This window comes from Podarcis melisellensis (genome assembly GCF_964234715.1).
Source record: "Podarcis melisellensis genome assembly, chromosome: 10".
NCBI lineage: Eukaryota > Metazoa > Chordata > Lepidosauria > Squamata > Lacertidae > Podarcis > Podarcis melisellensis.
In genome coordinates this window covers 19,198,484-19,215,043 of record NC_138542.1, presented here as the reverse complement: position 1 = coordinate 19,215,043, position 16,560 = coordinate 19,198,484, and the positions used below count along the sequence as shown (strand labels likewise).

At 39.8% G+C, this 16,560-nt stretch overlaps 1 protein-coding gene across 2 annotated transcripts in view; it reads right to left on the bottom strand.

Moving 5' to 3' along the window:
• Positions 1 to 167: 167 nt before the first annotated feature.
• Positions 168 to 16,560, bottom strand: part of WASL (WASP like actin nucleation promoting factor) — a 34,046-nt gene continuing 17,653 nt past the window's right edge. The window contains exons 5-12 of one of the 2 annotated variants that reach the window (XM_081928855.1): positions 14,241 to 14,264; positions 11,751 to 11,919; positions 8,895 to 8,937; positions 8,411 to 8,564; positions 7,687 to 7,704; positions 4,747 to 5,270; positions 3,815 to 3,923; positions 168 to 3,055 (exon numbers count right to left, since the gene is read on the bottom strand). In XM_081928855.1, coding sequence (XP_081784981.1) covers positions 2,994 to 3,055; positions 3,815 to 3,923; positions 4,747 to 5,270; positions 7,687 to 7,704; positions 8,411 to 8,564; positions 8,895 to 8,937; positions 11,751 to 11,919; positions 14,241 to 14,264 — 1,103 coding nt within the window. In that variant the 3' untranslated portion in view covers positions 168 to 2,993. The remainder of the gene's footprint in view (positions 3,056 to 3,814; positions 3,924 to 4,746; positions 5,271 to 7,686; positions 7,705 to 8,410; positions 8,565 to 8,894; positions 8,938 to 11,750; positions 11,920 to 14,240; positions 14,265 to 16,560) is intronic. The other variant, XM_081928856.1, reaches the window with a different exon arrangement.

Sequence of the window (16,560 nt, the reverse complement as noted above, 5' to 3'; positions counted from 1 at the left end):
GACCTATGGGCCAGAGCATTAGATTCCCTCCTGAAACTTATTTAAGAACACAATCCACTTTCCAATTTGAGCTAGTTATGGTAATGTTGGATTTTGCTATCCTGGCTGAAGCATAACCTGTGCATGAGTTAGAAGACAAGAAGAAGAAAAAGTCACACCACACCGTGTTTTTGAGTCAAATTAATTTTATTATGCTCCATGATGAATTGCCACCAGTGCAACATCCTATTCACTGTACATTAAAAAAAAAAAAGCCAAAGAGAAAGAAAATTCACATACCAAGAATTTCAGTTTGATGAAACGGAAAGCTGAACGATTGAGATGCTTTCAGAGTACAAGCGGCTAGTTGATATTGTCTATGTGTAGTGCTGAGATATAGGCCTCAGGCTCATTTGCTAATTGCCAAGGCTACCTGGACAGTCAATTTAACTGGTGCATGAAGCTGCCTTGTTACAACTGTTAGCAGTAGTGATTCAATGACATGAAACGTCGCCTCCAGCCCACATGGGAAAATGCAGAAACATGCAGCTGTGACTTTGTAGCCTAACTGTAACCGCAGTCATGCCTTAAATTAAGACCGTACAATATGCTATTGAAAGCAAAACATCTGAACTTTTGTGCAATAATGTGGATACACTTTATAGGAAAACAAAACAAAACAAAAGCCTGTTGGGCAAGTGATTAATGGATTACACAAATATCTCAGACATAAAATATTAAATCTTTCCAAGTTCTCTCGACTTTAGAAGCATGTGCTTTATTCATGCTAGTAAGTAACATCTTTGGAGGCCACCTGAGCAAGATCTATTTGAAAAATGCCCTTTATGATTACAGAGCTGGAGAGACAGCACTAAACGCTGTCCCGAAGGCCATTAATCCTCCCTCTCATGTGCACATTCTTAATCCTACTTCAGAGCATTCAAATCAGGCTTCAGCCAACCTGCCCGCAGTCCTCAAGCCATACTAGCAGCAACAGTGGCTGAAAGTCTTTCCAGCAGCAGGCAGTGCTGTGGCTACAACCGCAGGGAGAGGAGGAGACCTTTAAAATTCTCCTTTCCCAAGCCATGTGCTTAAAACAAAAGTTACCCTCATCGGAATAACGTAGCTTTGCTTCCAACACCTCCCTCTTCATCAACATAACCTTTAAAATCCTGTTTCCCTCGAGTATTAAAAATCCGGATGCTAGACATACGTTATAACTGCACTAAGATATCCAAGCCAGGTCATATTGCAGGTCCAGCCTGCCAAGATCAAGCCAACACTGGGTTTCAGCAAATACAAATTTCATCCAATATACCATGAATAGAGAAGATGGGGAGAGGGGAAAGAAGCATGTGTTAATTGTACGCCAGATATTCCTCCCTTGAAACACTGTGCGGCAGCGAGGCAAGTTGATTATTCCTAGTGTTTTCTACTTCAGTGTCTCCTTGCTGCAAGTATGGGGTTAGCACTGCCAATGCCTATCTTAAATGCATCACCCTGCATATAAAATAGGGAGATAATCCAAACGTTAAGTCCATTAGTAAATACGAAAATTAAGGTGAGAACTCAACTTTCCCCGTCGTACGTCGGAACGCGATTTCCAAGCACATCCCTTGGCGTCATTTCTAAGCGTGAGGCAAATCAAACTGCAATATGCAAGTTCAGTGCGTATAAAAAGCAGTGGTTTAGACCAACTTTGCAGTAGTGAGACCCTCTCAAAAGGCAAGCAGTTCAGTGAGCTCTACCTGGAGATTTAGTGTCCAAAGGAAACAGGGCAACATTGACCCATTATGCTTGAATAAACCCATAGGGGTGCATGCGAGGAGTGGATCTCTGAACATAAATAGGCTGACAGGCACAGAGCCTACCCAGTCTCAGCTTATCCAGCCAAAGGGAGTTGAAAGGAAACATCAGTGAAGAATTCATGCTCATATCCCTTCTCTCCCCCAGAAACGTTCCCCATCGCTTTAGGAAAGCCTGTCACTCAGGAGAAGTATATATTTAAGGCATCCATCCATCCCTGTATAAATGCTTTCAATTTCTAGATCACAGATCTGGTGCCTAAATTGTGTTGGGTTTATACCGTAATCCATCAAGACTGCAGAGTGACACCACCTAAATTCATTTATTAGTATTCTCATGCCCTACACATTTTAAAATTAATTTAAATCTGCTATCATTCAGAGCAAACTTTATAACCACAGCCCTTCAGTAAAAAACAGCATATAAAAATAAATAAACGCCCGCAGCAGTTGCCATAAATGTAGACTCCTCCTCTTCATTGTGAAAGGTAGATAGTATACATCAGAGATGGCTTACATCAGAGATGTCACACTCTGAAACCAACAGGGAAGTTCCTAAATTGAGCATTCAAGGTGTCAACGCTGCCCGATAGCAGGAAACACAGTGCTCCAGAATCAGGGGAAATTTTCACAACTGCTTTATTATTGTTATTATTATTTTACGATTGTTTTATGTCAGCTTAAATGCTAAATTTAAATCGCAGCGGTATGAACTGCAACGATTCATTGTTTTATCAGCCTCACCCACGTGGCAGAGTTTCCAAGATGAAGGGGCTAAAACTAGGAGCTGCATTGCTTAAAGAATGTAGTGCTATACTAGGTTTTAATAAGAAAATTTAGATACAGAAAAAGTAGGGTATGAAAATAGTGTTTTCCTTCTTGCATTATAACTAAATACATTTAAGGTGTGTTTGTCAATCTCGCATATTACATTAAAACTCCCTTATTGATGGAATGGAAAGTGTTCACATGTACACTGAGCAACCTGGTGTAAACTTGTACACATTAATTTCGGGAGTAACTTTGTATAGGATTATGACAAACCTTTACAGATTAAATGAGGTATTGCACAGATTAATAAAAAAGCAAAAGGCAACAAAAATATACAGCAAATTGGTAGAACATTTACATGATAATTTTACAGAATCCATAGACAGAAAGTAGTTTAGTATTTCACCTTAAAAATATATATGATATATAATATACTGATCAGTCATCCCATTCATCATCATCCTCAAAATCTTCTTCATCTTCTTCATCCTCATCTTCATCTAATGGTAAGAAAAAAATTAAGTTATTTTTGCAAGAACTAAACATTCAGCAAAAGCTAGTGTTGCCATTTCCGCCCCCAGCCCCCATTTAGTTGGTAATGAATGGCATTTGCACCGTAAGGAATAATAACAATAAGAGTAATAATAATATGCCTGGGCATGTATGTGAAAAATTGTGACTATTTAAGTACCCAGGTCCTAAGTCGCATAGTAATTGTATATTACTTTCCTTCAGAGTAGAGTGCATATTATTTATGCCTACCCCATGATTTTTGTAATAACAGCTGACCAAAACATGATTTTCTTGATGGTGGCACAGTATTAAGACCTAAGTGACAGCTTCAAAATATTTGTAATATTCCTGCTATTATCTATATACTTCTTCCAAATAAATAAGCAATCTATCCGGTTCAGGAGAATAACCAAATAACCTATTCTTTTTTTAAATAAGGGATGCTTATGGAAACAGAAACAAGCTTCCATAAATTACACCCATTGTGTGGGTTGTGACAAGCAGTTCTAGAATTGTATAAATTAGCAAACTGTTGATTAATATAATTTTTACGGTTCCTACAAGGCTATTTTTCAATACAGGTTTTTCTTAAAACTTCACACTGCTGATAAGCCTATAATCCCTTTTTGTTAAATATTATTATATCGGCAGATAGAATAGATGCTATAATCCATGTTATAAACGTGGGTATTAATTCAAAGAAACAAACTGCACATAGCTGTACAAAGACTGATTTAATGCGCTACCTGAAGAATGAATGGCTTTGCTCCTTTTCTGCATAACTTCCATTAGCGCTCCCACAATACCCGAGGTGGGAGCAGGCGTAGGCGGCGCACTCTCTTGCCCATCAGATACCTGGGGTGGAGGTGATTGAATATAGAAATGTAGAAGCGTACATAGAACTTAGAACATTTAGCACTCAATTTCTGAGAAGCCAATGGCTAGAGCATACCTTCAAGTAAACAGAAACAAGGGCAGACTGATTATTCTACGCTTCGTACTTTTACTCGATCACCAAAAGTCTACTTAGGTGGAAGAACGTGCCGAAGGTTTAAAATCAAGAGCATTTTTAGGAATTCGCATTTGACACAGAAAAGACAGTTAATGAAATTCTTGTGACAAACATATAGTACTATATTACAGAGGTTGTGGACTCTCCTTCCTTGGAGGTGTTTAATAAAAAATAATAATAATTATTTATTATTTCTACCTCGCCCATCTGGCTGAGTTTCCCCAGCCACTCTAGGCAGCTCCCAATCAATTAAATATTAAAAACTTCCCTAAACAGGGGTGCCTTCAGATGTCTTTTAAAGACAGGATAGCTACTTATTTCCTTCACATCTGAAGGGCGGGGGTTCCACAGGACGGGTGCCACTACCGAGAAGGCCCTCTGTCTGGTTCCCTGCAACCTCATTTCTCGCAATGAGGGAACTGCCAGAAGGCCCTCGGCGCTGGATCTCAGTGTCTGGGCTGAACAATGGGGGTATACAGGACCGAGGCCATTTAAGCAGAGGTTGGATGGCCACCTGTCATGGATGCTTTAGTTGAGATTCCTGAATTGCAGGGGGTTGGGCAGAATGATCCTTGGGGTCCCTTCCAACACGATTCTACGATACACACTACACAAAATTTTGCTAGTAAGCAAAACTAAAGAACAAAAAACCCCAGTGATACTCACAGACTTCAGCTGTATACCCTGCCGTATCTGATCAAGTAGCGCGTCTCTTCCCGAGCTGGAGACCGGACGACTGCTCTGTTCTACTTTTTTCAATTGGGCCCCTTCTCTGATTTGATCTAAGAGAGCTGCTTTATTTCCTGCAGGAACTGGAAGCTGATGGTCAACCTCGACTGGGACACCGGGTGGCGGAGGAGGACCAGGAGGGGGAGGGGGTGGGGGAGGCGGAGGAGGCACACAAGAACCACCCGAAGGTGGCGGAGGGGGAGGAGGGGGGCCGGAGGGGGCCGAGGAAGAATGAACTGGAGGAGGAGGGGGATACATCCTGTTGGGGGGCGGGGGCGGCACTGCACCGCCAGGTCTGGAAGGAGGCGGAGGGGGTGGCGCTGCGGTCGGAGCTCTTGAAGGAGGTGGGGGAGGAGCTCCCCTTCCCCTAATAGGAGGGGGAGGTGGCCCCGAGCTATGTGGTGGTGGGGGAGGAGGAGGAGGGGGAGGGCCGCCCCTGGATGGTGGAGGTGGTGGAGGAGCTGAGAACAAAAAACAAACAAGTGCTTAGTCACTTACGGAGGGACAGCTTTCCCCACCGACCAAGAGCTGCATCAAAAATACCATTTTGATTTACAGAAGAGCTCAGTTCCCTTGCCTTTCCCCCGGGGAACCTCACTCAGTTTGCAGTCTGTCCTCCATCACAAATGTGATAAGTTCAGGACATGCATATCCATCAATAAAGGGCAGTTCACGCTGCTATATTTCTGCAGTGACAGTACAGTGGTACCTCAGTTGTCTCTGTTGATGATAATAATAATAATAATAATAATAATAATAATAATTTATTTATTTATACCCTGCCCATCTGGCTGGGCTTCCCCGGCCACTCTGGGCGGCTTCCAACAAAATATTAAAATACCTTAATGCATCAAACATTAAAAGCTTCCCTAAACAGGGCTGCCTTCAGATGTCCTCTAAAAGTCTGGTAGTTTTTGTTCTCTTTGACATCTGGTGGCAGGGCGTTCCACAGGGCGGGTGCCACTACCGAGAAGGCCCTCTGCCTGGTTCCCTGTAACTTGGCTTCTCGCAGTAAGGGAACCGCCAGAAGGCCCTCGGCGCTAGACCTCAGTGTCTGGGTAGAACGATGGGGGTGGAGACGCTCCTTCAGATATACTGGACCGAGGCCGATAAACATTTCGGTTTTCAAATGCTGTAAACCTGTAAATGCTGTGGTTTTTGAACACGTCTCAGATGCTGAACATGGCACGTGGATTCCTTGGAATTTTCTGCATTGAGTTTTTGGACGTTTTGGAACTCAAACAGTCTTCCAGAACAGATTATGTTTGAAAACCGAGTTACCACTGTACTACCATTTTATCAGTTTTTTTAAAAAAATATATTAGTTTCCAGCTGAGCATATCTGGTCTCTCACCCAGCTAGCATCACAACTGCAACAAACCACTCTCTGCACACCAAGCAAAAGGGAAAAAGTAGGGTAGGGGGAAGAATGTATGTTCTCAAATTCTATACAGGTCAATGCCAATATTTACAAGTGACGGTCTATCTGCATGGCTTTCATGACATTGAAGTTTTATACTCACAGCCTTTAGGAGGATAATCTTAACACAGCAGCAAAGCATTTCCAAAAGGAACCAACTCTCTCCATAGAAAGGTTAATACTTTGTGTTTTAGAATCACTGAAATTTGAAAATTTTCCACCTCACACAAAGCTATTGCTCTCAATTGGCTGTGTTACCCAACTGTTAAAAAAAATGGGTAAAGCGTTTTCATACACTAGAAAATGGGCAACATATCGTTTTGCCCAAGATAGCTCATTTGTCATTATAAAGTAAATCAAACATGGCTTTGTTGATTTAGGCACATTTTTACTGCAACAGGGAATCCAATACAGATGGCAGGCCTAATCCCCACTTCCATATAACGATCAATGGAAGGTTCTGAATAACTTTTTACCATAGCCCCACATCAAAACCAGCAAATCATCTCAATGTGGAGGCCACTGAGGCATAGGTATATGTGTAAAGGCATTCATTTTGGAAGAACTTTAAGTAGCCAAATGAACTAAGGCCTTAGCTCACCCAGATCTTGAGCACTAGCATATTCAAGTTAATCTTGACATATACATATAGGCCATCATTCTCTGTTTAAATTTCAAAATGGCAGCTCGACTCTTCCACCCATCCTTAACAGTGAGAGGAGGAAGAGGAAGGATGGAATATGCATCACCAATCAATATTATTAAGGTCCCTCTAATATTATTTCCTGCTACTTGCAGTCATCATCGGAGAAACCACCTCACTAGTGAATGGCCTCAGTGCGCTTCGCAAGATTGTGGCTGCAGTCTCATACCTATTCATCTCACAAAACTCAACTGAGCTTACTTCTGAGCGCAGACTTGCATAGGATTGCACTTTAAGACTCAAATCTTTCTCCATACACAATCTCTACTAGTGGTCAAACATCTCTGTGTTCAGAGCAAGTACAGAGCAGTTCATTCCCAAAACCCAATTAAAAGCTAATAATTGGTAAAATGTGTTCTACTTAGCCATGATGAAAACCACTTGTAAGTACGGGGTCTCTTGTTATTAGAACAAGGAAGCCCTTTGTTCAAAATTGCTAAATTAAGATCTTAAAGCACACGCACACACACACACTTCAAACAAGGATATATATTTTGTAAGGCATATTATACGGTAGGTTGAAGCACCAAAGGGCAGCAGGTTAGTGACTTTAACAAAAAATAAATGCAGGGCACTGTTTACCAGTAATATCCAATGGAAAAAAGCCACAACTTTTAACTATATAAAATGGTTACAAATTATGTATTGATGTATCAATTCCTAAATCTGGTATTTTTTAACCCAAATGTGTAGGTATTGTGCATCACACACCACTGCAATGCAAAGAACTCTGAAGATTAGAATTCATACATACCACTCCAGAGTGGCGGACCTACATCATAAATGTAACATATATTAACTTTTTCTGAAGCATCCTAGTCTCATTTACTTTCTTTAATCCACTTCCATTAAACTGTCAGTTTCTGGCCTCTGCTGTCTACGTCTACACCATTATAATTATGCTACGGAGGCACAATCAGCCATGTAAGTATTGAATCATGACAGAAATTCTTGGTTCTCCAATTATAGCTGGCCATTGCAACTACTTGCAAAAACAAACAAACCCAGAGAAGTCAATTTCTACAGAGTAATGCACTCCTGGGATACCCCCTGCTCGGGACTCAATTTTTAAACATTTTGGCTTAGATACAGAATGGTGTTTAAAACAGAAAAGTTTGTTGGCCGCGGAGATTTTGTCAAAGCGAAGTGTATTCTATTTCAAATTAAGTGTGTTTAACAAAAAGTGCAAATAGAAATCCATTTTAAAAATCTGGAGAAGCATTCCTCAACTTGATGTAATGGGTTGGACTCATACTGTGGTCCCACTTGCAGGAGTATCCCGAGTTCTGCTCAGGGGATGCTCCCACGGATTGGGGCAGCAGGGAGAAGAGAGTTTAGCTGATCCCCTTTCCTCAGCCCATCCTCTCAGGCCTCAGGAAGAGTGCAGAAGGTAGAACTTGGACCAACAGTGAAGTCTGGCTCAAACCCTGCATTTTTGTAGGTATTACAAAGCATGAGTGGATGGCATGAGGACTCACCTTGTCTACGCAACTCGTTTTTAACAGCTTCCACACCTCCTGTTTTTTCAATAAAATCATATATAACCTTGGATGTTTCTTTGTCTTTCAGCTGAGCCTCTGAAATTCCACACATGTCAAACAGGTTTTTCAGCTCTGGATCCAAATTGTTAACCTAATGGAAACATTAGAGCCGTTAGAAGCTACTTTTTTTTTTTTTTGGTTTAGCAAACACAGATCCTTTTATTAGAAAAATTTCTCCACACAAAACCTTGGGCTGTGTGGCAATGATGTAGCATAGTTTCTGGGAAGATTTCTGTTTTCAGGCATGAAGCTCAAAGCATTCTTAGTTAAATTGGCTTGCATGGCAAATTTAAAAATCTTCATGACAAAAAAAAGTATGAATTACAATTGCCCTCCTTTCAATTTTTGTTTCACATAAATATAGAATGATTGTAGAACGCTTGGAGTTTTGGAACAGTTAACCATCCTCTTTCTTGCTTACATCAAAACCTGTGTTCGGGTCCCAGCCAACATGTCCAATGTGCCTAGAGGGAAAAAATGAAATGCAAAATTAGAATATATAAGGAGTATTACATATTTCAATATATAAGCTTCACAGTGATAAACTATTGCATTATAATTGATCAACTGATACAAATGGAAAATGGTTCGGATGAGACACAGCATTCTGTGCCTAAATGATTCCACAGATTCCACACATACTCTGAAATAGCCAGTGCGAAGAGATCTACTGATAGCATTTTAATTTTAAACAGTATCAATCTCAATTAAGAGAGTTTTAGCACATTTCAAAAACAGAGTCCCTGAAGCCTAAAAAATGGCTATACTCTACTGATTAAGTCCATTTTTCATTTTCAGTAGTTAAGATTATAATGGAGACAACTTTTATTAAATAAGGAGCCGGGTTTTCATTAAATTGCATTTGCCAGGTACAAGTTTCCCTACTGTGTTATTTCGTATTCATATTCAGTAGTAAAAGATAAAAGGTAAAGGACCTCTGGACGGTTAAGCCCAGTCAAAGGCGACTATGGGGTTTCTGTGCTCATCTCGCTTTCAGGCCAAGGGAGCCGGCGTTTGTCCACAGACAGCTTTCCGGGTCATGTGGCCAGAATGAATAAACCGCTTCTGGTGCAATGGAACACCGTGACGAAAACCAGAGTGCACAGAAATGCTGTTTACCTTCCCACCGCAGTGGTACCTATTTATCTACGTGCACTGGCGTGCTTTAAACTGCTAGGTTGGCAGGAGTTGGGACAGAGCAACGGGAACTCACCCTGTCGCAGGGATTCGAACCACCAACCTTCTGATCGGCAAACCCAAGAGGCTCAGTGGTTTAGACCACAGCGCCACCCCATGTCCTTTACCATTTGCCTTCAGCATTCAGTAGTATAGCACTGTTAGAAATCATGGATGCCACTGGATGCTCGTCATCCTTCAGTGGCAATATAAGTGGGCTTCAAACTTTCTGCATGGAAAGGTGCTTCACCTTCTACAGCAAAGTGTATGCCAAGGAATATTCAGCATTTTTTCGTGACTGCCCTGCATGGTGAAAACGGACTGAGTACATGCTAGATGCACACTTGGGACAGCAGTAGGATTTCACTGTCATCTCATGAAAATCAAGAACGTGCCCAGTGCAGCTCTGTGTAACTGCAGGATAAGCTTAATAGTGACAGAAAAGCTGATTGCCATGGAAGTCTGCCCACTGAGATATCTAAATAAAGGATCTCAGTGGAAACCTAATTACTCAGTATAAAAAGTCTGCTTGCATGCAACAACAAAAGCTAAGACACCATGCATACATGATAGAATACATAATGAAAGTTGCTTCTGATATTAGTATTATGATTGGTTAAGCTCTTTAACCTAACCCGTATGTATTTTATTGGGACATCTGAAGTTCTCCATGTACAATGAAACATGATCTGATGCTTGTTTGTTTATTGCTGTTTCAACCATCACAGTCATATTAACCATCGGGGGGGGGGGGGAAACATTATACAATTTACAATATATACATAGATACAACATCGAAACATTGAAACACCAACACACACAAATACAAATCGATTTGGTAGCTATCAATTGCAGTCACTAAATAACTCTTGGTGTTATTTTTCTAGAAAAAGAGGTGCTGAAACTCACTATGATCGCCTCTCTTGTTCTCTTAGAATGGCAATGGCACCCACCTGAGAGATGCCGGAACTGAGTTCCGACAAGTTCCATCTGAGAAAAAGCCCTGGTGCCTCTAATTTTCCAGTGCTAAAAAACACCTGGATCTCACCCTCAATGGCAACAATTATCTGTGTTTGCTAATCCTTACCATACAGGGACCAATGAGATATTGGCAGATTTTTGATAGGCTTGAGAAGGTAGATGACCCACCCTGTAAGGTCAACCAACATCCACTTCAGAAAAGATGTTTTGATTGTTGGGAGCTAACCAAATACACAACTGAGAACTAGTGCCAGAGCGTGTCTTTTTCCTTCTCTCTCTCCCAACCTGTAAGTCTTTATCTGTATGGCTAAGGGAAGGGACTGTCTTGCAATTCTTCTTTGGAAGTCACTCAGCAAACTCTTTTTTTTTTTTAACATAATTTTTATTAACAGGCCAACTCTTTTCATCAGGGTAAAAATGCTTTAAACAACCAAATGTCCAGATCAGATGCCTGCACATAGGCCAATACTTTTCACAAGTGCCAGTTAGTTAGCAGAAAACATAGCTAGGTTACTTAGAGGGAACACCATGGTGTTCATGCAACTACACTGGGCTGTTGGTTCATTTTGGGACCAATTCAGAGTGCCCTAAATGGTTAGGGACCATGTATCCCAAGGACCACACCTTCTACCATGAGTGCCCAGTTACGCTCAGAAGCCATCCTCAAGAGTACTCCTACCGTTTGGGACATCTATGGATCTCCTTCCCTAGGTAGGCTTGCTTGGTGACGTTTCAGTATTAGAAGAAGACACGCTCACACTTTCAAGCATGCCACAGCTGCCAATTTTAATTGATGGCTTTGTTGGCTCTGCTGGATTTCATCATCCTATTTTGTTTCTCCTGCTTTTGGAGGATTTTCATACTGAGTTTTACTGTATTGTTGTTTTATTGTGTAAGCTACCCTGGGCCTTTAAACACACACACACACACACACACACACACACACACAAGGGTGGTCCATCTTAAACTACCTTAACTTAATACCGCCATTTCCAAAAATTACCATGGATAAAATCTTTAAAAGGGCACCTATTTAGTATTACTTGCAAACTGATTTTCTTCCCAAATGAATTTTTGTGTCTATCTGTAGAAGGTTATAAAAAAGAAACGGCGCTCTTACTGGAAGTTGCTTGGAGTTCCAATATCTGCCTTTGTTAACCTCTTCTTTTTTGCTTTTGCTTTTTTCTTCTCTTTGGTATATGAAATGTTGTTGACTTGTGAACCATAAAATCTGTTAGTGGTGATTTCTGGATTTTTGATGTCAACAGTTGCCATTGGTAGACTTGGACCTGTAGGAGTGCAAATAGATTCAAATTAATTTGGTCTGCCATCTTATGTTTCCTGGACTCCAAGTATTACAGAATTATGTTTTAAAAGCAAAATGATAACTAGGAAAACCTTTGTTGTTGTTTTCGCACAACACAGAGGGCCAGAAGATTTCAATCAGTATCAATTATTATTAACTCAAAATGGTTCATTTAAGCACGGAAAAAGTACCATCAATCCAATATTCCCATCCCCCAATCTCATTTCAAAAACTGTTGTTTAACAGATTTCTAACAGTGATAGCTCTAGCTCTAAAATATTAAGACAAATCTTTCTATGCCATTTTACAACAGAAATAAGTGGACACATGTTGTCAAGATGTCTTAGAATTTCTTACTCTTATAATTTCTTGAGAAACTGAGTAATTTCTTCCTCAATATTTCTTACTCTTCTAAATATGTGAGCCTATCAGCAAGAAATTTTTATAAAATTCATGGTGCAAGTTGAATAATGTACATAAGTTATCTTCCATGGTGAGGCAGCTCTGTGTAGCAGAAGGTCTTAGGAGACCACATATTTTAAAGAAACTGTAATAGAGGTGAGCATTGGGTTATGCCTTTCTAGAGCATTGCTAAGAAAGAAAGCTGCTGTCTTAACTGTATTCCGCAAAGTTGCTCCTAGAATACATGTTGGTAGTTAATCCACGTGTACCTGTCATGCACACCTGATGTTCGCCTATTTCTAGCAGCAACTACACACACACACACACATATCAAATTCTAATTCTTGGGAATATCACAATAAAATAAGAGTCTAATAATTTTGCTATTCTTGGTTACCATAATCTGCACATTAGATCAGATTTTGATTTTTTTGGTATCATATAGAGACAGCTAAAAATTGATGCTTTCCACAAGTAAAATTAAACAGAAATAAAAACAAAAACCACTGTTACAAAATATTCATTATGAAGTCCATATTTTCAATGCTATAGATTGAGGATAATGCCTACTAGTTTGATTTGCAGAAGAAATAATCTTTTTCCATGTTGCATAAAAACCACTCAGTTTGTACATATATTTTTAATGCTGTTTTCCCCCCCTTTAGCAGTGCCATCAAAAGCATGTTTGCTCAGAAATAAGTACCACCAGCCAATGAAAAGCATGCTTACCACTCTCATTAGGCTTGGGTTGTCCACGAGGAACACATGACTCTAAGGGACTTCCATTTTCTTCTAACACTGCCATATTTATATCCAACAAAATTTTCCCCATCATAACACAAGCACCTTCCCCATCAGCTGTCGAGAGCTCAATCAGTGAAGATGAAAGCGGCCTATAAAGTTCGTCATTTGGAAGAACCTGACAATATAGTGGTCTTAAGCATCCACTAATGTTGACATCTTTCACATCCTCAGAAGCGTTTTCCGAAAACGTGGTACAAAACATTGCAATGTTTTGTGAAAATCCTTTATATTCCTCAGTTGCTGCCTGCTGGAGGGCAGCTTCCTGCAGACTAAATCAGATTCCAGCTCATGTGCTAAAATGAAAGTGGGCCACATGATTCCTGGCAAGCCCTTTTAAAACTAATTCTGATAAATCCCCATTTTCATCCTAACCATTATGATGGAAGGTCAGTAAATCTACAGCTCACTGCCTTAACATTGAATAGACTTTTCCATTACCAACATGAATAAAAACACAAATCCCAGGAAATTACAGGCTAATGCATTTTACATAACCAGCAATGCCAATTTGTTTAATCCTACAATTTTTATTCTGCGATGTTAACCAAGCCCTTCAACAATAGGGTGGGTGTTTAGCTACTTTAAAACAAATCATATATTGCACCTTTGTGCAAATATTCTACAACTGTTGAGGTTTGTACCAATAAAGGAAGAACACTATTTCTAATCCCCCCTCAGAAATTAAAACGATTCTGGCTCATGACTTAGCAGCTAAAACATCTGAGTGAATTCTGCAGATGAAAAGCTAATGTCAGTATGTCAAGTGGTTTAAAGCTGACTTCCTAAGTCATTCCCACATAATCAGCATTTGCTAAGAAGAGGAGTTTGTCACTGCAACATCCACATTTTTCAGTGGTCTTTATTCTCAGGCCTTCCTGCTTTCGCCTCCCACTGTACTGTTTGCATTGCAATTTTAAAGTACCACTAAGCAATCCCACAGCTAATCAAAGCATAACTTCCACTTACAATTTAAAAAAATGCACTGATGTTCAGATAGGCAATTGCATTCATGAGTGATAAGCTAGGAGTAAGTGAGCGACGTTGAAACAATCAAACAATTTCATGGTTACTGCAAGCAAAAACAAACCAACCACTTACCATTTGGTAGATCTCTCCTTTTCTCTGTTAAAAAGGAAGAAAAAAAACCACTTTATACTATTTGTGCACAAAATAGAATATTAGAACATTTTTCTTACCCTCCTGAGACGTATTATCCGTGAAATGTTTGCCTATTATTATTTCAAACTCTACTTTAGAAGGTTTATTGTCAGGAGAGAAAAAAAGCTAACTAAACTTCCATTCATTTTAATAAACGGTTCACATTTCCCTCAAATGGCCTGGGGATGACCTTGAATCTTTCAAATACTCTTTCAGCAGGGCTGCCATTGCTCCAGCTTGAAAAGAGGCTTAGAAAGTCCGGTTCTCTATTTAAATCACAATTAATAGTGCTATTTCATAGACATGTCAAGTCTTCAATCTTTTTTCAAAATCTCAGTGATCTAAGACAGATTGCTTATTCTCCAATACCACCCTGTCTGATCTTAGATATGCTCTCTCAGTATTTCAAGTGGACAAAAATAAAACCTGATCTTACATAATTATGACCAAGTATATAAAATGTCACTGAATTGGCACTGGCAAAAAAATTATACCTGAAAATTATACCTACAATTACCTAATCATCTAACTTAACATCTCAGCATTTTTAGACCTACTAAAGCTTACACATCTCTGTGTTAAAGGAGGCAAGAGTAAAATCTGTGAGGGTCTGTGGTTAATCGAAAAGTGTTTTAAAATACAATTGATGCATTAAAAAACCCCAAGCTGAGGTTCTGAAAAAAGCAAGCTGACCCAAAAGCAGTGATACTAACATAGTAATGCATGTGTTGTTGCGTTTAAATTTAACTGGTATCATTACAGTACAGAAATGCATATACTGAATGTGTAGCAAATATGTACAAGTAGTAACTGGTAGCCAATAATGATTCTCAGCTGTTAAAAATACCTCCACAACCGAAATATGGAGATCAGTGATTTCTGCCCCGCCCCCCCCCCCAGCATTAGATCCAGAAGGTGGGAGGATCTTCCAGAGCAGATTACTTTTTTGAGGGGTGGAATAGCTGGAAATTGCTGGATACAACCCACCACAATCTGTTTTTCTCTAACAAAAATGGTAAGATAAGCTTCCACAGGATATAGTGCATGTGCATTATTAAACAAAATAAAAGGCATTAAACCTGAAAACCTAATTTGAATAAACTAAATTTTAAGAGGTTTTGTTTAAAAAAAACTTGTTTAAATTGAGCACTGCAAGCACAGCAATCCTTCCACAATTTTTTAACAATAGAAAAGAGAAGCATCAGTTGTGCATCAAACTAGAAGTCATGGCTCACAACCACATGGTTTTCATTTCAGTTTGGCAAATATGCATTCCTGCCTTAAGTTTGAATCCCTCACTTTCTGAAGATGATATGCTAACATTGTTTTATACTTCTTGAAACATTTATGTCCCTTGTTCAGTTATTTCCAACCAATTCTACAAACCCAAATTGTGAATCTGTTTGTGTGTGCTTTTAAAGTTGATGCATTTATTCACATTGTTATTGTCTTGTTTTTATTTCTTGCTGCCTCAATAGTTTTCATGCTTAAAGCTGGGGTATAGTACTTAATTAAGACAGATGAAAGGCTGTCCTTCCTTGTTTACATTTAATAAGGTATTCTGGAGGTAAAAGGTTTGTGCTATTTAGAAGTCTGTACAAAAGCTCCTTAAATCCCCCAAGCACAACAGGAACGTGAAAGGAGAGAAATAGACATGACAGTTTCTGTTTTATTCTTGTTTCAGAACCTTTTCGCTCAAAAATCTACTGGGCCCAATTAAAGTGAAAAGTTGCATACAGGTCCTATACATTCCCATCATACAGGGAAGTAAGCAAGCAGAGAAGAAGGAGCTATTTTTGGACCTAGTTACTGAAAAACAGGCTATGAGGCTATTTCTGGGCTATAACCACCTCACGATGGAATACTCTTTCCACACAAAAAACCTTCTGGCACTTTTTAATTTTAAAACCCCCAGCATATTTAGAAGGTTTGTCTAGACAGGGGGCAGCAAACCTTTTCAGCACTGTCCCTCAGACCTTGTGGAGGGCAGGACTATATTTTGAAAAAAATAAAAAATGAATAAATTCCTATGCCCCACAAATAACCCAGAGATGCATTTTAAATAAAAGCACACATTCTACTCATGTAAAAACATGCTGATTCCCAGACCGTCTGTGGCCCGGATTTAGAGGGTGATTGGGCTGGATCCGGGCCTTAGTTTGCCTACCCGCATTCTAGAACCATTAGGGAGTCTGGAGGGTTTTTTGCAACATGGCAGTCCCCACCTGCAATCTGAAGTAGTTATAGCCCAGATGCAGGC